Source organism: Pelophylax lessonae (genome assembly GCF_965119305.1).
Source record: "Pelophylax lessonae genome assembly, chromosome: 4".
NCBI lineage: Eukaryota > Metazoa > Chordata > Amphibia > Anura > Ranidae > Pelophylax > Pelophylax lessonae.
The window spans coordinates 29,613,022-29,635,472 of NC_138771.1; the positions used below are offsets into that span (position 1 = coordinate 29,613,022).

The 22,451-nt window shown below is 44.9% G+C and overlaps 1 protein-coding gene across 1 annotated transcript in view; it reads left to right on the forward strand.

Annotated features, from left to right (window-relative positions):
- Positions 1-22,451, forward strand: part of IGF1R (insulin like growth factor 1 receptor) — a 365,402-nt gene that overhangs the window by 310,247 nt on the left and 32,704 nt on the right. Inside the window, exons 15-17 of the mRNA XM_082253176.1 lie at positions 9,643-9,713; positions 19,110-19,339; positions 19,440-19,550. Of these exons, the coding sequence (XP_082109302.1) occupies positions 9,643-9,713; positions 19,110-19,339; positions 19,440-19,550 (412 nt within the window). The remainder of the gene's footprint in view (positions 1-9,642; positions 9,714-19,109; positions 19,340-19,439; positions 19,551-22,451) is intronic.

Below are 22,451 nucleotides of genomic sequence, written 5' to 3' on the forward strand. Positions count from 1 at the left end.
AGACCGTCCGCCATACTATTGCAGTCCCGCTATAAGTCGCTGATTGCCGCCATTACTAGTATAAATTAAATAAATAAAAACTTGCATAAATATATCTCATAGTTTCTAGATGCTATAACGTTGGCTTAAACCAATCCATATACACTCATTGGGATTTTCTTTAACAAAAATATGTAGCAATTATGTAGCAATTTTTTTATTGTATGTTTTTATAGAAGAAAGTAAAAAATATTGTAATTTTTGTTTTTCAAAATTGTCTATTTTTTTGTTTATAGCGCAAAAATAAAAAAAACCCAGTGGTCAAATACCACCAAAAGAAAGCTCTATTTGTGGGGGAAAAAAGGACATAAATTTTATTTGGGTGCATTGGTTGCAAGACAGCGCAATTGTCCGTTAAAGTAACGCAGTGCCGTATCGCAAAACGTGGCCTGGTCATGAAGGGGGGGTAAACCTTCCGGAGGCCAAGTGGATATATAAAGTCCCATCGCCTCTTGGATGCCTTTTTTTTTTTTTTTTGTTCTTCATTTGCGCCGGGCGCGGTGACAGCGTGCTGATGGAGGGCTGCGTTTGTAAGGTGAGTCTGCAATGTTCTAATATGTGGTGCATACTAGCACATTCTGGCACAAACCTGCAGTGGGCCATTTAATAAAAAAAAGTTTTTCAAAAGTTTACTACTGCTTTAAATTCAACTTTTTTTTTTTGTAATACCTAGATTGATAGTATCCAGCATTAAAATACATGATGTGGTAAGAAGGTTTAGAAAAGATCAGGACAGTAATATCCGTAGGGTACAATAGATATATAATAGGAATATACGTAGGCCTAAATTGCATAGTCCCCATCATGGGGGCAACAGTCCAAGGTAAGTAAAGCAGACAAACTTAGATAGGGGGGGATTCCCCTCTGGCAATATTTGAACGAACAATGTGCCAACAGAACGTGTCCCTATTGTCCCCTAAGATATTAGCAAGCAGGACTGCGTTTTCTCTTATATCGGGGGATAATGCAAAAGTGGGGTAGGATGAGAGGGGGGGAGCGGGTGTGGAGAAAGGGAATAGCAAGAAAATAAAAGGAGAAAAAACAAAAAAAAAGGGGGGGGGGGGTTGAGAGAAGTTCACTGGACAAGCAGCATCGGTGGAGGTGCGTAAGATTTTCCCTCGTCAGAAAATATGAACATGTTTCAATGAATCCAAGTTTTGGAGTAAGTCTTGTGTTTGCCTCGGGTGGTGAGTATCAAGTTTTCCATTCTATTTAATTTCTTCTACTTTGCTGATCCAAAGTGATACAGACTAGTATTAAACACGTGAACTTCTGGGAGCTTTATGCCATAAGGTGCTTGTATGCACCGCATATTGGCGCACTATGGCAGACTCGCCCTTCAGTGCCCTCCCAGTGCCGAGCTGTCAGCGTTCTCAGCTGATGCTTTCCATCTTCTCCCAGTCTTTCTTCTAGGTTCTGACTGTTCAACCACTTGAATTGCCGGGGCGTGATGACGTCACTACCGTGCATGTGCATGAGGGCTTGGCATAAATGTAAGCTGAGCTGTACATGCACGGCTCAGTGTACATTCCCATTGACAGGCAGAGAGAAGCATTTATGACAGAAGTGACCAAATTTTTTTTTATCTTTATAAAGGATAATTTATAGATTAACTAAACTCGCCATCTTAAAGTGTTCCTAAACCCAGGAGCCTGCAGTCACCATATGTGGTCTCCCACAGTACACAGAACATGGAAATGCCATTATTTTAGTAAATATAAACTTCTAAATACCTTTTCTCATCAGCAGTATGTAGCAGTCTTGTGACTTCTATTAGTGTCTGGTTAAAGCTTGTAGGAGGAGTTTTCATTCTACTCTGACTGTCCTATGAGGCTGCAGGCCCCTCTGACCCTCTGTTTGGACAGTGCTGATTGGTCCTGTGCTGATCACATGCACCCTTCCAAGAAGAAAAAAAAACTCTTAGCAATACACACCAAACTGAGCATGTGCAGAGTGCCTCCCAACGATCGTTCTGCTCATGTGAGGTATCACTGTGAATGTCCGATCATGAGCAGTAATTCTAGAGCTAGACCTCTGTAAATACAAAGTGGTGATCTGTTAAAGAGGTTGTAAACCCACTTCACAAACTTTTACCTATAGGTAAGCCTATATTAAGGCTTACCTATAGGTGCTATAAATATTTCCTAAACATGCACAGTTTAGGAGATATTTAGAGTGCATGCTGCCGATGACGTCATCGGCGCATGCGCTCTGAAGGAACGGCCACCCGTGCCGTTCCTTCAGAGCCCAGTGCCGTGAACGGCGGCTCCCGCGCACACACGCGGGAGTGATGTAATCGTGCCTCCGGCCAATCAGATGGCCGGAGGACGCGAACTCGGAAGCAGGACGGCCGGACATGTCGGCCGTCCTGTCGCTGAGCAGGCGGCACGGCGGGGGCTTCGTTTTAAGGTAAGTACTTCATAATGAGCTAGTATGCGATGCATACTAGCTCATTATGCCTTTCTCTTTACAGGGCTTTTTTTTTTCTCGTTTTTTTTTTTTTTTTTAGGGACTTTACTTCCTCTTTAAGGCTTTTAAAGCATTGCCTGTGATAGTAGAATTTACATGGTTTGTCTGCTTTGCACAGGCGTTCGCAATTTTAAAGCGTGACTTGTTTGGGATTTATTTACTCTCCGTAACATCATCTTTTATATTTTACAAAACAATCGGGATATGTATTATTGTTTTTTGCATTAAAATGTAAAAAAAAACCCCAAAAAATTGCGTTTGAAAAACCGCTGCGCGCATACCATGTGACATTAATTGCAATGCCTATTCTCTAGGACCTTTGCTTTAAAAAATATATAATGTTTGGAGGTTCTAAGGCCCCTTTCACACTTGGAATCCGTCGGCGGACTCCGTTTTTCTCACTGGGGGATCGATCCGCCGATCCCCCGCTGAGCAGGCGGATGGCAGCTCTGTCTCTGCGCTGTGTGCGGAGACAGAGCTGTCAGGTTCTACGCTGTTCTCTATGGGGGAATCAGATGAGAACGGACCGTCCTCCTGTCCGTTCTCATCCAATCAGCTGGACGGATGGAAAATAGGGTTTCCATCCATCCAGATTTGACGGACCAGATCGAATCGGATATCAGTGGACATGTCTCCGCTGACATCCGATGCCCCATAGATATGCATGGGGCAGCCGTGGGGCAAGTGTGAAAGGGGCCTAAGTAAATTTTCCAGCAGAAAATGTTGATTGTTAAACAAAAGGTGTCAAAATGTCAGAAAAGGCCTGGCCTGGTCTGGTCTGGAAGTGGATGATGCAGTTTTGATTTTTTTTTTCTATTTTTATTCTCGTCAAGGATGACCCAAAGTGAACATATCTAGATAAAGGTTCAATATCATTATAAAAAAAAAAAAAAAAGTAGGTTTTTATTGTATAGGGTTCAATTCCATTTTCAAAGATGCTCCAAGGATTCAGGTGTTGAAGGTTGATGTCATTTTAGTGGTGCAGGACTTGTGTGCGCTTGTATAATTATGGCAGACAGATGAACGAATTCCATGCTTTCCTTTATTTATATAAAGCAAACCAGTCTGCCATTCTAATTTTAGGGTTTTATGAATCTTGTTTTGGTTTTGTCTCCCGTTTCTATTACCTTTTGACTGTGACCAGTTTGTAGAAAAGGGAGATTAGGTATAAAGAAAAGGTTATGTCTGTCTGGTTACTCCTCGGAGCTACCAGTATTTTTATAGGATTAAAATGGAAAGTAGTGGATCTGTTTGGGCATGCATGCATATCATGTGAGGCATGGCAATATTTTTTATTTTTTTTTTTTGAACGGTTAAATGTAGCGCTACTCCTAACATCAACGTGAAAGTTTAAATCTACGTTAATTTTCAGGCAGATTACTATGTAAATTAATAATTTTTTAATCATGCAGGGTGAAGTCTTTAGGTACATTTGGGTTATGCTGCTGCCTTTAAGAGATTGGACACTGGCAAACAAAGAGAAAGGAAAAGGTGCTGCTACCCCAAATCATCTGAATAACCTCCTGAGCTGTCGGGTGCAGGAAAAGAAGTAGCTCAGCTGGCAGCATGATAATCAATAAAGATGATTCGCAACTCCATACAGAGATGATCCGCAACTCCTTAAAGAGGAACTGCAGTCTGCTCACATAATTTGTGATAAAAACATCTTTGCCATTCTGAAGCTTTCCTCCAACCACTTTGCATATTATTTTATATGTACTGTGATTCTGTACTTGCCTTAATATACTGCAGAAATCTCCTTCAACGAAGTCTGGCTACAGCCATTTTAACTGTGGGCAGCTGAAGCTGCTGACTTTTCACTTCCTGGATATACACAGACACACAGAGGCACACAGACACACACACATGTATTTATATATACAGACTAGAGATCGACCGATTATCGGCAACACCAATATATCGGGGTCCGATATGCACTTTCCCCGATATATCGGAATCGGCCTTTTGATTTGCCGATATTGCCAATATTTAGGGAAAGTGCTTGTACCGGGGTGATGCCTGCAGCCAGTGTCCATAGCCGACGGTCAGCTGACTTGTAATGACAACCGATGCGGCTGAGAAGCTGCTCGGCTGTCATTACAAGCAGCGGGAGGGGACGTCCCCCCTCCGGCTCGCCCCCGGTCTCCCGTCCCACTGGGAGACCCGGGCATCCTACCTTCACCGCCGCCCAAGAGAAGACCAGGGTCATGACATCACTTCCGGGTACTCGGCGCTGAATTAAAAAAAACGTACAGCATTCAAAACTGCTTTCAAAGCTTCAAAGCTTTTTGGTGCTGAGGAGGGGTTTGGGGGTCTTTTAGACCCCCAGATCCCTCCACAAGGAGTACCTGTAGAAAAAAAAAAACATATTTTTTTTTTTTTACATGTGTGAAAATATCGGCCGATATCCGATGATCAAAATATTGGCATTAAAAAAATGATATCGGTCGATCACTAATACAGACACACACACATGGATATATATATATATATGTATATATATATATATACATACACATATACATACACACACACACTGCTTGCCAGCACATTTCTCCTCACTGAGTAAATAGATCTCTGCAGTCTCCTGTTATCTCCACCCTCATCCAGCCCCCTCCAGCTCTGCAGCTATCATTGGCTTTTCTATGACTCATCCCTCCCATGCTGGCGAACTCTCACAAGAGTGAGAGAGAGAGCTGTGCATGATGTCATTAGCCTAGGCTAATTACCAGACAAGAAAGAGGAATTGGGCTGTATAAGGTATTTACTGGCAGAAAAAAAAAATATTTTACTATCCAAAGTTAAAACAACAAAGATTTATTAGATGGAAAGATGAAAAAATTACTGAAGAGCCGCTTTAAGACAGTCATGGCTGAAACGCGTTAACATCTGCTGTACCTACCTGTTTTATGGAGTATCAAGAAATTTGAAAAGATGGAAGAGCATGTATGGAGTTGCGGATCATCTTTATTGACTGGCAAACAAAGCCCAGTAAGGACAGCCCCTCCCAGTCCTAGCCATCCTCACTTTTTTTTGCTAGTGTCCTAGGAGAAGTACTTTTACATCAGGAGCACACACCTTATTCGGTGCCTGGTACCAGGAAAAAACCTCACCCAGATACTTGAAAGAACTTCAAGCCTTCATAATCATAGTACATCCCGAAGCAGGTCTTTGGTTGTATGAAAAGCTCTTTCCCTTTGTTGCGAAGGCATGGTAGTGCAAATAGTCAAGCTCCCAGTCCCCCATAGCAACTTTGCAGACCATGTCTAGCTGTTCATCAAGCTAGAACCACATGGTAAAGCACAACCACCAAACATTTATTTATCCCTCCCACCAATCACAGCAAAGGAAGTATCTGCACTGAACAATGGGAAGATGTTAAACGGGAATCACCTGATGGAGAGCTTCTACCTTTTTGTGGAGCGGGATAAATTTAATGATAGTGCCCTGGGGATACAATACAAGAGTAAAGTGGTCCTAAACCGCTCATTATACATCATTTTTCTTTCCTCCAGGGGATTTCTTTTCCCTGGGATAATAATGTACCATTTTACCAATCACACTGCCGCTTACCGTCCGGCTGATAATATAAGGCTCTCATAGAATCCACCAAAAACTCCTCCAGGTTTCCTCCTTCCCAATCAGCACTCACAGGGTAGATCAGGAGAAGAAGGCAACATTTTTATATCCATGGACAAAGAGGAGTTCCTTTTGTTTCTCCAAGGCCCCCAGGGCAAAGCCTGGAACCCAGCTCCGCCGTAGGTACTGGACCAAATCCTCAAAATCCACAAGCAAGTTCTCGTCACAGTCAGGGTGTTCCCCCCCACTTATCAGAGTGGACTGCTTGGACGAAGAAGGATTCACAGACGTCCTAGGCAAAGCCTGGAACCGAGTTCTGCTGTAGGTCCTAGAGCACCAAGTCCTCATCCACAAGCAAGTTCTCTTCACAGTCAGGAGGTTCCCTCACTTGTAAATCAGGCTGACATCTGTTAGCCTTTGTGACTGGCTGATCTAGATGTTTGGGTCCAGAATGTTGTATCCAAAGGCTTTAACCAGACTTTTGGTCTCTACCACCTCCCTATTTCATATTGCCAAATTTTCCACCATTGCCACAGGGATTGGAGAACCTCCATACTGCTCCATACTGTATCTAAAGGTTCTCAATAGTTTTCCCGAGGTACAAAAATATTAAGTATGGAATCAGTTTGGTCAATCTTTGCTTGCTAACATTTGCAAGACTTTCTGGCCTCTGTGGACATCAAGGATGCCTTCTTCCATGTCCACAACTTTCCAGCTTACAAGTGCGATTTGCATTTTGCTGACTGTACGCAAGATTACAAATTTGATGCTAATCTCTTTGGCCTGTCCAGTGCACCTTGGGTCTTCAACAAGGTGTTAGTGTTGGTTCTTGCTCTGTTACGCTCTCAGGGCTTCCCCATTGTTGGATATCATGTTTTGAGGAAACAGTCAGCCCTGGCTCTATTAGTCAATGTCCAACGGAATGTCTGAATACTATGGGGATTCAGGTGAATCCCAAGTCTCGAAAAAAACCTCTGAAGCTGTCGGTTTGCTTATCTGGGCTTGATTTTTGATATGACCAAGGTTTTTCCTTTCCATGAAGAAATTCCAGGCTCTCCGCTTCCACGTTCAGACTCTACAGTCCAGGAGCCAACCTACCAATGCACAATTGTGCTGTATATTTGTTATATAAATTTATTTATTTTTTTAATTCATTGATTATCAGGCTACTCCTTTATGTGAGCAAGTACAGGTGTTTTTTTAATTGACGTTTTCTACTCTCCTTATACACTGATTATGACCACCTACCTAATATTCAGTAGGTCCAAAAACAGCCCTGACCAATTGAAGCATGGGCTCTGCTAGACAAAGGCATTGCACTGCCTCCACCGGCTTGCCTTCTTCCCATAGTGCTTCAGTGTGTTACATCATGTGGATAGTGGGGTGTGGCACACACATACACACCCCCCCAAAAACCACATGATGTAAAAGAAAACGTGATTTATTAGACCAGGCCACCTTCTTTCATTGCTCCGTGGTCCAGTTCTGATGCTCACATACCTATTGTAGGTGCTTTTGGCTGTGGACACGGGTCAGCATGAGCTCCCTGACTGGTCTGCGGCTACACAGTCCCATACACAACAAACTACGATGCTCTGTGTGTTCTAACACCTTTCAATCTGAACCAGCATAAACATTTTCAGGAATTTGAGCTACATTAGCTCTTGTAATGGATCTGACTACACAGGCCGGCCTTCGCGCCCCCATGTGCATCAATGACCTTTGGCCGTCCATGACCCTGTTTTTCCTTCCTCAGATCACATTTGGTTGGTCCTGACCACTGCACACGGGGGATGGTGGGTACATCCCACAAGAGCTGCAGTCTTGGAGTCTCTCTGGCCCAGTCGCCTAGCCCAGGGGTCTCCAAACTTTTCAAAGGGCTAGATTACTGTCCTTTAGACTTTAGGGGGGCCAGATTGTGGCAAGTGGGTGTAGAAAATGTCCCAGGCTCAACATCAGTGAGAATAAACATGGCCTCAGGGTTAGTGGTCAAAAGGAGGAATAGTACCCCAATCACTGGTAAGAGTTGGAGGAATAGTACTCCATTGTTGGTGTCAGTGGGAGGAATAGTGCCCCACATTAGTGTCAATGGCACGAATTATACCCCATTGTTGGTGTCAGTGGGAGGAATAGTGCCTCATATCAGTGGAAGGAATAGTGCCCCAAGAGCCAATATAGGCTAGCAAAGGGTCGCAGTTTGGAGACCAGTGGTCTAGCCATCACTGGTAACAGTTGGAGGAATAGTACTCCATTTTTGGTGTCAGTGGGAGGAATAGTGCCCCATCATTAGTGTCAATGGCAGGAATTATGCCCCACTGCTGGTGTCTGTTGGAGGAATGGTGCCTCATATCAGTGGGAGGAATAGTGCCTCCTATCAGTGGGAGAAATAGTGCCCCCTATCAATGGGAGGAATAGTGCCTCCTATCAGTGGGAGGAATAGTGCCTCCTATCAATGGGAGGAATAGTGCCTCCTATCAGTGGGAGGAATAGTGCCTCCTATCAGTGGGAGGAATAGTGCCTCCTATCAGTGGGAGGAATAGTGCCTCCTATCAGTGGAAGGAATAGTGCCTCCTATCAGTGGGAGGAATAATGCCTCCTATCAGTGGGAGGAATAGCGCCACCTATCAGTGGAAGGAATAGCGCCACCTATCATTGGGAGGAATAGCGCCTCCTATCAGTGGGAGGAATAGCGCCTCCTATCAGTGGGAGGAATAGCGCCTCCTATCAGTGGGAGGAATAGCGCCTCCTATCAGTGGGAGGAATAGTGCCTCCTATCAGTGGGAGGAATAGTGCCTCCTATCAGTGGGAGGAATAGTGCCTCCTATCAGTGGGAGGAATAGTGCCTCCTATCAGTGGGAGGAATAGTGCCTCCTATCAGTGGGAGGAATAGTGCCTCCTATCAGTGGGAGGAATAGCGCCTCCTATCAGTGGGAGGAATAGCGCCCCAAGGACCAATAAATGCTAGCAAAGGCCCGCAGTTTGGAGACCACTGGTCTAGCCATTACAATTTTGCCCTTACCAGAGTTGCTCAAATCCTTAAGCTTGCCCATTTTTTTCTGCTTTCAACACCTCGCCCTCAGGGACAACATGTTCACTTGCAGCCTAAGTCACCCTACCCACTTTCAAGTACCATTGTCATGAGATAATCAGTGTTATTTACTTGATCTGTCATTGGCCATAATGTTATGGCTGGTCGGTGTACGCTCACAAGTATTCAAGAGTGTAGACGGCCAAATGTACTGGCAAAGCGCTCGTTTATTTTTCATTGCTTTTAATAAGCTTACTCAGGCATCATTTAACAGCCACGGCATTTAATTTACAGCCGAGAAAGGGGAGATTTTTAAAGTGAACATTTCTTGTGAAATATTTTGGTGACTGTAATTTCTCCTACTCTGGTATTGACGCAGAATTTTTAGGTTGCTCATGATGCATCTGCTCCAGTGCAATTATCAGTGATTAACCATGACTTGATTTAGTTTTTGTTCATATATAGAATTTAGTGATATGATTCTCTATTACACATCAGAATAATGTCACCTTTTTGCATTCCCACAGGAACAGTGACCGGCTAGGAAATGGAGTGCTGTACGCATCGGTGAATCCCGAGTACTTCAGCGCAGCGGAAAGTAAGTAGCTGCTGCCATCAGTTATGTAACTTGTGTTGTTCAGTGGCTGGCATAGACTTTGTACCCAGAGCTGTAGAAGAAAGACAGTTGATCTCTAGATGGTAGAACAGTTTGGTGACATCATTTGGCATTTCTAGACAGGTTACTTTGACTGCTTCGGTTTGTAAGTTGCCAGAGTGGAAATTCTAAAGCTTTGTTTTACTAACTGAACAGGTTTTGCCACGACCCATCCCATTCACATTGATAATGAACCAGGGCAAAAACAAAACTCGGCTTCCACCGAGACTGCAGTGTGTTATAGTTCAGAGCCTCATAAACTTGCATACCCCAGGGACTGTTATCAGTCTAACACAGATTGCTGTGCCATAGGAAAATAAAGTCCGCTTCATTCATGTTCTTGATCAGGGGTCTCCAAACTTTCTAAACAAAGGGCCAGTTTACTGTCCTTCAGACCTAAGGGGGCCAGTCTGTGGCCATTGGGGGTAGAAATGGTCCCAATGTCAGTGGGAATAAACAATGCCTCTTTTTTGGTGCCAGTGGGAGGATTTGTGCCCCATTGTTGGTGTCATTGGACCCCATGGTTTGTGTCATTGGGAGGAATTGTGCTCCATCTTGTCATTGGGAGGCATTGTACCCCACCTTTGGCCTCATTGGGAGGCATTGTACCCCACCTTTGGTGTCATTAAGAGGAATTGTGCCCTATCTTTGGTGTCAAAGGGAGGAATTGTGCCCTATCTTTGGTGTCAAAGGGAGGAATTGTGCCCCATCTTTGGTGTCAAAGGGAGGAATTGTGCCCCATCTTTGGTGTCATCGGGCGGAATTGTGCCCCATCTTTGGTGTCATCGGGCGGAATTGTGCCCCATCTTTGGTGTCATCGGACGGAATTGTGCCCCATCTTTGGTGTCATCGGGCGGAATTGTGCCCCATCTTTGGTGTCATCGGACGGAATTGTGCCCCATCTTTGGTGTCATCGGACGGAATTGTGCCCCATCTTTGGTGTCATCGGGCGGAATTGTGCCCCATCTTTGGTGTCATCGGGCGGAATTGTGCCCCATCTTTGGTGTCATCGGACGGAATTGTGCCCCATCTTTGGTGTCATCGGACGGAATTGTGCCCCATCTTTGGTGTCATCGGACGGAATTGTGCCCCATCTTTGGTGTCATCGGACGGAATTGTGCCCCATCTTTGGTGTCATCGGGCGGAATTGTGCCCCATCTTTGGTGTCATCGGGCGGAATTGTGCCCCATCTTTGGTGTCATCGGGCGGAATTGTGCCCCATCTTTGGTGTCATGGGGCGGAATTGTGCCCCATCTTTGGTGTCATCGGGCGGAATTGTGCCCCATCTTTGGTGTCATCGGGCGGAATAGTGCCCCATCTTTGGTGTCAAAGGGAGGAATTGTGCCCCATCTTTGGTGTCAAAGGGAGGAATTGTGCCCCATCTTTGGTGTCAAAGGGAGGAATTGTGCCCCATCTTTGGTGTCAAAGGGAGGAATTGTGCCCCATCTTTGGTGTCAAAGGGAGGAATTGTGCCCCATCTTTGGTGTCAAAGGGAGGAATTGTGCCCCATCTTTGGTGTCAAAGGGAGGAATTGTGCCCCATCTTTGGTGTCAAAGGGAGGAATTGTGCCCCATCTTTGGTGGTGTTGGGCGGAATTGTGCCCCATCTTTGGTGGTGTTGGGCGGAATTGTGCCTCATCTTTGGTGTCCTAGGGCATAATCGTGCCCCATCTTTGGTGTCAGTGGGAGGAATCGTGCCCCATCTTTGGTGTCAGTGGAGGAATTGGACCCCATTGTTGGTGTCATTTGGTGGAATTGTGCCCCATCATTGGAGCCATTGGAAAGAATTGTACCCCATCTTTGGTGTCATTGGGAGGAATTGTGCCCCATCTTTGGTGTCATAGGGAGGAATTGTGCCCCACCTTTGGTGTCAGTGGGAGGAATAGAGCCCCATGGTTGGTGGCAGTGGGAGGAGGTGGACCCCATTGTTGGTGTCATTTAGTGAAATTGTGCCCCATCATTGGAGTCATTGGAAAGAATTGTACCCCATCTTTGGTGTCATTGGGAGGAATTGTGCCCCATCTTTGGAGTCATTGGGAGGAATTGTACCCCATCTTTGGAGTCATTGGGAGAAATTGTGCCCCATCTTTGGTGTCATTGAGAGGAATGACAGTTTAGCTTTCATACTCATAGATTTATCAAGTAAGAAATACCTGCCCCACCACAAAATGTAAAGTGTATTTTTGATGTTTGTGTTCCATGCGATCTGAATGCGCATATGATAACCTTTTAAAAGCTAACTAGGTGCCATTTGCATTGTGGTCCCAGTGTAACTGTGTTCCAGATGGTACATGTAGTAATTGTACTGTTCTTGACGTACAAAGCCATACTCGCTTAAAAGAATGGCTCCCTCTAAACGATAGGGAGAGCTGTATTGGTTACCCCAGTAATCTCAGAGGAATTGTCAAAAATTCTAGCAGTCAATGGCCCTACCAGCTCCACAAATGTCTCAAGCAACTTTAGTTAAAGAAGCTGGACTGAAAGTGGTCACCCGCTTAGCACCAGCAGCCATCTATTGTAAAGGAATTCTGACAGCTGCTTTACCACTCCCCTTTAAAGTGATTGTAAGCCCTCACATATATCCATTGACTGTCTCAGGAGATATACAGAGATGTAACACATCCTCTTACATAAGTTGTGCCTGTTTATCTGCAGTCTTCACTTCTCTACAGCGGTTCAAAGTGCTGAATCGATAAAGCTTGTGTAAGCTATCAGAAAAAGGGGAAGGAAAGCTGAAATTACACACTGCAGATCTCAGCAGGGTGAGCTCTGAGCTGATTGGAGGGATAGATACACCCCTCCCTCTGCACACAGGGACAGAGCTGAGGCTGTCAATTACAGGCTGTGTGCTGGAGCTCCTTCCTCTGTCAATTTTTTTTTCCTCTTGGTGTCAGGAAAATGTCAGAAGTGACTCATGCTGATAGCAGAGGAACGAAGCAGCAGACCGAAATTACACTTAATGCTCTGGATTGAGACAAGTATACACTATATAGGGATATGCTTTGTTCATATTCCGTGTCTGAAATTTACAACCACTTTTAGCTTCAAAGGCAGACAGCTTGGGTGCGGCAAGGATTTTGGCCCTTGTTGCGTTCAGGCAGTACCACTGCTCCACTGCAGATCGCTTTTCAGAGGGCAGCAAGGTCTTAGAAAGCCCAGCATATTGTAGTCTGTAGGTACAGGCACCCGCTTCGTTTTACGCACATGTTTTATTGCAATTAAATTCCTTCCAGGTTATGTTGTAGGTTTCATTTCTGCAAATCAGATACTGAAATAAATCTGGAAGCTGACTACTCGTTTACGGGAAATTATCTGCCAGACCTTTCCGAGTACGTTCAGTTAAATTTTACAAATCTGTATTTAACTTGTGCAGTCTCACCTAGAGGCATGTCGTTAAAATGCCATCCATATCATTTTCCTGACTATTTATAATTTTGTCTTTATTCCGCCGGCATCTGTTTCATACAGTTTCTATGCCGCTTTTTGTACAGAATGACAATTTACGTTCTTTTCTCCAAAATGCTTACTCTGACACCTAGATAAGGTGTATTCATAATAATGGCAGATATGAGCTTTTTAAAATTCTTAAAGAATAATTTAGAGCTATCTGGGAAGAGGGGAGCAGAAGGAACAATGTTACTTAGAGGTTGTAGAACATTGTTACATCCTCTGCTTCTAAGGTGGATTTACTTCCAAAGGTGCATTATGTAAACCTTTTCTATTGAATGTGCTTTTTTAATTTGCAGGAAAGAAAATCTGGAGAAAGGGGGGGGGGGGACAGAGCCTTGTAGCTCCAGTAGCTTGAATGTATAGAACAATTTAAAGAGTCCTGATGTACAGTGAGAAGCGGTGTGTCCCTTTTTAGCTGGGGATTGCTGTGCTTTGCGTATTGCAGGGGTTGCATTGGGGATTAAGAAACAATCACAGGCCAAGAAAAATATCTGTTTAATTATGTAAGTCTACCCTTACATCTAGCAGTGCCCAGCACAGTCCCTCCTTAAATCCAGGAGGGCCTCATCAGAGTTTCACCTTAGATCCAGGAGGACCATATCAGAGTTCTTTCTTTGGTCCAGGAGGACCATATCAGAGTTCTTTCTTTGGTCCAGGAGGACCGTATCAGAGTCCTTTCTTTGGTCCAGGAGGACCGTATCAGAGTCCTTTCTTTGGTCCAGGAGGACCGTATCAGAGTTCTTTCTTTGGTCCAGGAGGACCATATCAGAGTTCCTTCTTTGGTCCAGGAGGACCCCATCGGAGTCCTTTCTTTGATCCAGGAGGACCATATCAGAGTCCTTTCTTTCGTTCAGGAGAACCATATCCTAGTTCTTTCTTTGGTCCAGGAGGCCTATATCCTAGTTCTTTCTTTGGTCCAGGAGGACCCCATCGGAGTTCCCCCCTTGGACCCAGGAGGACCCCATCGGAGTTCCCCCCTTGGACCCAGGAGGACCCCATCGGAGTTCCCCCTTTGGACCCAGGAGGACCCCATCGGAGTTCCCCCCTTGGACCCAGGAGGACCCCATCGGAGTTCCCCCCCTTGGACCCAGGAGGATCCCATCGGAGTTCCCCCCTTGGACCCAGGAGGACCCCATCGGAGTTCCCCCTTTGGACCCAGGAGGACCCCATCGGAGTTCCCCCCTTGGACCCAGGAGGACCCCATCGGAGTTCCCCCCTTGGACCCAGGAGGACCCCATCGGAGTTCCCCCTTTGGACCCAGGAGGACCCCATCGGAGTTCCCCCCTTGGACCCAGGAGGACCCCATCGGAGTTCCCCCCCTTGGACCCAGGAGGATCCCATCGGAGTTCCCCCCTCTACCCAGGAGGCCCCCATCGGAGTTCCCCCCTTGGACCCAGGAGGCCCCCATCGGAGTTCCCCCCTTGGACCCAGGAGGCCCCCATCAGAGTTCCCCCTTGGACCCAGGAGGACCCCCCTTGGACCCAAGAGGACCCCATCAGAGTTCCCCCCCCTTGTACCCAAGAGTGCCCATTAGGGGGACTAGGAGAGGATCGTGGATGCACCAGTCTTCATATTGTGAAGCACAGTCCACTGCCAGCCAGTTGGGATATTTTCACGGACAGTTGCTGAGGGTCCGATACAATCGTGGGAAGGATGTGGCCCATAGGCCATAGTTTGGAGACCCTTGCCTTATACCATGTCCGTAATGTCAGGGTTTGTGTTTCCACTTATTGTTAGGCCTAAAGCTTTCTTACACTGTGCAATATGTATTGGATGGAGCCCTTGCTGATTGGGTTCCTTTTTAAAACCGGCTTTCCGATTGGAAGCTTCATGTAAGTACATGGGCAGGCAAATATAAACAGACGTGCACCCGCTTACATCTGCTTACCTCTTGAGTTCGTCCCGGTCCAGAAAAAGAAATAGAAAAGGTCTACGCCCTTCTCTGTTTTTCTGGACATAAACCTGGTGGATCCGAGGTAGATTAATGTACTGTAGGTGGACAAAAGTCCATTATTATCTGGTCACTCAAAGATCCAACGTGGATCTGCAAAGGTCCAGTTGAAAAATACAGAACCAATGGATCCCCAGCTGAACGTACCGGATGAAGCCTATGTGAAAGGAACCTTATAATATATAGTTCAGCATGTCTCTCTTGCTAATTCCAGGGAAACCTTTGAAGCCGAATGTTCGATGTTGTTTGTCAAGCTTGTGAGGTTAATAAGCAGCTCACAAAGGATGGACTCAACAGAGTCTGATGCTTTTAGTAAGTGAGCCACTCCTTCTGGAGGAATTTGTGGTAGCACACAGCAGAAGGTAACTCCAGATGCACCAAGACCCTGGAGCTGTCTCCGTAAAAGAAAAATCTTTTCACATTCATATTAATTACCCATCCAGCACATTCTGAAAGCTTGTTGTTCTTTCCCCTGTTTATCCCATAATTACTTTCCACCTGGGTTCTAGTTTTCCTGAGCCTCAGGGAGATTTAATCTGTTGAAGAATTTACTCTCCTCCTCCTGTGTCATATCCCCTTAAATCTTCAGGGTTTGGATGGGTCCGAATTGCCAATTTACATCCTTCCATCTCTTCCCACAGATCAGATTGAACATTTTTTATAACCTGCTATATCTCCTGTTGTTCATATACATTGTATATCTTACTTTCAATTAAAAAAAATTTGCTATGTAAGATATCACAGCTTCTCTAGAAGTAATTACATTTTATTTAAATGGCTTCCCCCCTACATACATACGGCAGTCATGTCTATTGGCTTGTACCCGCTCTGCTTATGCAGAGTGGACACAGACACAGCACGTTATACTCCATGTGTGGTCTGATGTAATTGGACCGCCTCTCCGTTTAAACCCTACACCCGACTGGAATCCGATCCACCAGACTGGATCCCCATCCGTCTGTTTTTAGTGGATAGGATTGGATCGGATGTCAACGAACACATGTCTGTTGACACTACCGCTCCGTAGAGGAGACTGAAGGGTCCGATCGAGTCCCCCTGAAAAACTGACAAGCAGACCCAATCAGTTCGCTAGTGTGAAAGGGGCTTTAGTCTTTGGAGGGGGGGGGGGGGGCACGGTGTCGGTGGGAGTAAATGGCGCCCGATTGTTGGTATTTGTTGGAGGAATGGTGCCCCATCATTGATGCCGGCTTGAATAATTCTGTGCAAAGGGCCACAGTTTGGAGATTACTTGCCTAGGGGAACAAGAAAAGCACTTTTACTTGCGCAATCCTCCTCTCCCTCCGCGCTGCAAGACTGGATTTCACGGCATCTTCTCCCCTATGCTCAGGAAGTCGCAAGTCCTCCAACACATCAAGTCCAATGCAGGGTCTATACCCTTGCATTTGAAATGAGAATGCAGATGAACAGTCCACCACTGACGCATAGGGAAGCCCTGGTCGCTACAGGGGCAGAGGATTGAGTAAGTAAAACTACTTTTCCATCCACTTAACCTAACCAAGCATTTAAAACTTGCAGTTTGAAGCAGCCCCACTGCACACAGGTTCATCCATAGTAATCAACAAATCCGGCAACTATAGAGAACCTGGGGGCATAATATAACCCTTTTAAATGCCTGCCAGGGACCTATACCTTTAACATGGCTCTACCCTTTGATAGCCAGAGATGCTGGAGTAAAATATTATCTTAATCGTACAGTACAGCACATAGGCTGAGTATTTATAGATCCAAAGTTATAGGTTCATACATTCAGGTAATTGAACATTTAAGGACATCCCCCACCCTGGGCGTTCCCCCCAGGACCCTACCCCACTGCGTGAGTCCTCAGTTATTTTGCTAGTGTCCTAGATGATGGATGTTTTCTGCCTTTTGGAGAAATTGCTCTTTGCTTATCTACTCTATTATTTTATCTTCGGATTCTTCAATCAGCTCTTCACTTTAGTAAAATACACTGCCTGGCTGGAAAAAAAAGTCGCCACCTGGAATTAACTAAGCGAATAGGTAAGAGCCTCCAATTGGATAGTTACTGCATGGGCGATTATCTTTCAGCTGGCAACAATTTATTTAACCCCAACTGATGCAATGAGTAGCTTTGCATTTCTTAAACAACCATGTCGAAAGACACATCCCATCGTGGTCGTGGAAAAGATGTTAGTCTGTTTGAGAAGGGTCAAATCATTGGCATGCAGCAGAGAAAACATCTAAGGAGAATGCTTAAACTACTAAAATTGGGTTAAGAATTTTCCAACACATTATTAAAAACTGGAAGGATAGTGGGGAACCATGCCTTCGAGGAAGAACCATGCCTTCGAGGAAGAACCATGCCTTCGAGGAAGAACCATGCCTTCGAGGAAGAACCATGCCTTCGAGGAAGAACCATGCTTTCGAGGAAGAACCATGCCTTCGAGGAAGAACCATGCCTTCGAGGAAGAACCATGCCTTCGAGGAAGAACCATGCCTTCGAGGAAGAACCATGCCTTCGAGGAAGAACCATGCCTTCGAGGAAGAACCATGCCTTCGAGGAAGAACCATGCCTTCGAGGAAGAACCATGGCTTTGAGGAAGAACCATGTCTTCGGAAAAAAATCCTGATTGATCGTGATCGGCAATCGCTTAAACGTTTGGTGAAATCAAATCGTTAAACAACAGTAGAACTCAGGGCTATGTTTAATAGTAAAGGTAAGAGCATTTCCACAGGCATAATGCCAAGCGGACTACCTGAATATACTGAATGACCAGGTTATTCCATCAATGGAGTTTTTCTTCCCTGATGGCACAGGCGTATTCCAAGATGATAATGCCAGGATTTATCGGGCTCAAATTGTGAAAGGGTGGTTCAGGGAGCATGAGAGCTAATTTTCACACATGGATTGGCCACCACAGAGTCCAGACCTTAACCCCATTGAGAATTTTTGGGATGTGCTGGAGAAGGCTTTGCACAGTGGTCCAACTCTCCCATCATCAATACAAGATCTTGGTGAAAAATGAATGCAACACTGGACGGAAATAAATCTTGTGACATTACAGAAGCTTATCGAAATAATGCCACAGCGAATGTGTTCTGTAATCAAAGCTAAAGGCGGTCCAACGAAATATTACTGTGTGACTTTTTTTTTTTGCCAGGCAGTGTATTTTTTTTGAAAGTCTGTTCTGGTTTACAACACCTTTGATCGCATGGCACTGTTTTCTTTACAATTATGATAATCAGCCAGTAACCCTGTCAACAGATTAGCTATCTGCTCTTGGCTAATATTGTTCGATAAGGCTCAGGGCACATTCTCAGTTGATAATTTTATTAACCTCTGTGGGTTCCAAGCAGTTTTGGAAAAATGTTTTACAAAAATATAGTCTTAAGCTGCTGATCAAATAAAAATTTTCCAACATTCCCAATCAACAAAAGCCAGTCTGATCAACCTCTGTTAAGCGGAAAAGGCCATAGATAGATAAAAATGTGGCCTTTCCCTGCTGAACGAGACAAATTTCGATCCATCTATGGCCTCCTTTTGGGTCTTGATCTAATCACAAATATAGGTTTTTTTTTTTTATTTTGCTTCTTGTAAAAGGACTTTCATTATATGAAGTATAATGATCTATACCAGGGCTCAAAACTTTCTAAACAAAGGACAAGTTCATTGCCCGTCAGACTTTTGGGGGGGGCTGGACTGTGGCTGGTATCAGTGGGAGTCAACATCGCCACATTTGGTATTAGGGGGATAAATAGTGACCCATCCTGGGTATCATTGGGGAAAAAAGGTGCCCCATAGTTGATGTCAGTAGACAGAATAGTTCCTGGTATCAGTGTGAGGAATAGTGCCCCAAGGACCAAATAAAGACAAGCAAACCCTCACCGTTTGGAGACCACTGATCCATACTTGTATCAGCACCTACATGACTTTTAACACTGTTCGTTCTTCTTTTACAGTGTATGTGCCCGACGAGTGGGAGGTTCCTCGAGAGAAGATAACCATGAACCGTGAGCTGGGGCAAGGCTCGTTTGGCATGGTGTATGAAGGACTTGCGAAAGGGGTTGTAAAAGACGAGGCAGAGACTAGGGTAGCCATAAAAACCGTGAACGAAGCAGCTAGCATGCGAGAGAGAATAGAGTTCTTAAACGAAGCTTCGGTGATGAAAGAATTTAACTGCCATCATGTGGTAAGAACACTAGATGTACTTTGATTTCATTGTTCTGTAAGCTACAAATGAAGCTGTACTTGTTTATCTAACTTCTGTTGATTTATTTTTCATCTTCTAGGTCCGTCTGTTAGGCGTTGTTTCCCAAGGTCAGCCAACACTTGTCATCATGGAGCTAATGACTCGTGGAGACCTCAAAAGTTATCTGAGATCTCTAAGGCCAGATGCTGAGGTCAGTATTACTTTCTTATACTTTGGATGGTGCATTTGCTAATTGTAGTTTTGTTTCAGCTGGCTAGTACTTAAGGGGGAAGTATAATGTACCTTTTCAGCCTAGCCCTCGATCGTTAAATAATTTCAACACCTCCATGCATACCAGGTTCCTTAAGCTACGGTTCACTACAACGTTAACATCCTACTGGCCTGGATTTTCTTCCTGCAGTGTGTAATCACAGCAGAACTCCATAGACTTTGGGGATTTTTGCTGACATAGAATGCCCCATATGAGTCTGTCTTTTTTTTGTTTTATTACTGGTGTGTATTTGCAAACTGCAGAAAGAAGCTCCAGACCAGCAGGATGTATACAATGAGGTAAGAACCTCAACTACTGAGATTTAAGCCTCGTACACACGCGTCGAAAATTGGCAGGGAATTTTCGTCCGACGACCGATCTGCTGATTTTCGGCTTGTTAGTATGATGCTTCCGACAACCAACTCCGACTTTTCGGACGAAAAAAAATCTGGTGTGCAGGCTATAAAATTTTTGTCCGCCGTCAAAACACGGCCGATTATCGTGCAGTCAGTACAGATTTCGACAGGGAAAAATCTAATGAGTAGGTCTGGGCATGCTCAGAGAAGAAAGAACACAAAGAAAGCAAACCAACACATGACATCACTTCTGAAGTAGAATTTTGTCGGGCGAGAAAATTTGTGTGCAGTCTAGGCACATTCCAACCAACAAAACACCACTCTGGACAAAAGACGGAGGATCGGTCGGCCGATAATCGTTGCGTGTGTACTAGGCCACAGAGACCGTGCTGATCATCTAGAAAGCAGTGGGCAGGACTAGGTTTGGCCAGGTGCTAATTAACAAGTTACAGGCTTCTGAATCAACAGTGAAAATGCTGGTAGCCACGCCCCCTGCAATTTTTTTCCATTCTACAGAGTGGCAACTCTGCCCAGAATTCAGGAGCAGTGCAGCATTGTTGCCACTCCATCAAAAGAAGCTGGATTAGGTGGACTTCACTGTGAGGCTTAACAGGTATTTGTGGGCTTTTGCAGGCAGAGCAAACTGTATATGCTGATGCACTTATGAGGTGTTGCAGCACATATTTTTTTTTTTTCCAATGGAATGCCATAGTTCTACCTAAGGGTTCCAGGAAGGAGTGGATGCCTTGGAGGGTAAGTATACTTAATAAGGACCAGTTAGAACAGAGTAGACTTTCTCTCCTCTTCTCCACTGAGCCAGAAATGCATGCCTGTAGATGGGCTTCAATGATGCTTTGTATAAATAGGGGACCTAGGACTTACACATTTTAAAGCAAGAATGTTCTATGTCCCTGACATGCAGGGCAAGGCGGCAGGTTTATTTAACAATGGGCTTGCCCAGTTTTATATACTTACCTTTTCCTTCATTTGTACTTCTGTGAATGGGAAACTCATAACTCCCTCTCCCCCCCCCCCCTATGAGATAGAGCTGGTATTTGGCCACTGAGGAGCCCTATGCTGTTACATTGGAGAAAGCCTCGACGGAGGGCTTCTATGCATTCATAGCACCTGTGGATTGAAATGCATGCGAGTATGTGAAGTGAAGTGAACCTGTTACAATGATCTTCGTGAGCAAATTCCAGGTTCACTTCAACAGGTACTAGAGCTCTTGATGCCAGCCTGTCTCCTCTTACTCTGCTCCTCCTTAAGGATACCACTTTTTAGACAAAATCTTTAGGGACTTTGGAGAGAGGTAGGTCACCAACCAAACCTAGTAAGACAAATGTTTTGCTCATAGTTTGTGCTGTTGTCTTGTGAGCAGCCCAAAACATTTTTTCTGCACTTTTTATTGGAGTGGGTGGAAGGGTAACAACCTCTGTCCTAAGTTTTAAATGTGTTCCCTTCGAAGAGACTTTCTTTAAATACTGTTCTGTTTGGTACGTGTCACCTTGACTGGCAAATATGGGTTGATTTCCCCAGTGGGGGCTCGGCAATAAAAAACATAACAGAGGTTTTCTCCCTCCCTGTCCACAGAGAGCCCTCTAATTGCATGTTAACACATCTAATGAATCCGTTGACTTGGAGTTTCATGATGGCCCCCTTGCTGTCCCTCATGTCAACAAGCATATCTTGGTGGATCTTGGTGTTCTCATTGACCAAAAGGATGTCATCGTGGGGCACAGTCAATTTCCTAGGTTTAGAGGTCTCTCTCCTTAGACTATTTACAGCTTTTAAAAGGGGCATGCTTCAAAGCAGCAATGTTTACTTCGAAAAAACTTGACAAACCTGACCGTTTCACTTTAAAAAAAGACCTACAGAATCCGGATGTGGTGCATACAATTGTGTAATTTGCATTTATCTCTTTGCCCCCAGTCCAGAGATTTGAAATTGCATATTTTTGGGTTCTGGCATGCCTGTGTCCACTGCAATCCATCTAGTGATGGACATAAACTTCTTTTGGGCCTACAACTGATTCTGGCAAGCATGAGCATTCTGGAACTTAAACTTTGCTTCAAACAAGGGCACAGCGGTAACTGTAAAGCAAAACATTTTTTCTGGTCTTACTCAAGAGCCCTATGTTTTTGTTTTGTTTTTTTCTAAAGTGACACTGATCTGAATTTAAAAGTGCCTAAGATAACAGCAGTGTAAAATGCAGACACATTCCCTGCAAGTACTTGTGTTGATCTTTCGGTAGAGGCCCCCTGGATCCTAGACCCAGGCTGTACATGGGACCTTTACGTCTGTTGATCTTTCAGTGGAGGCCCCCTGTATCCTAGACCCAGGTTGCACATGAGACCTTTATGTCTGTTCTTTCAGTGGAGGCCCCCTGGATCCTAGAACCAGGCTGTACATGGGACCTTTACGTCTGTTGCTCTTTCAGTGGAGGCCCCCTGGATCCTAGACCCAGGTTGCACATGGGACCTTT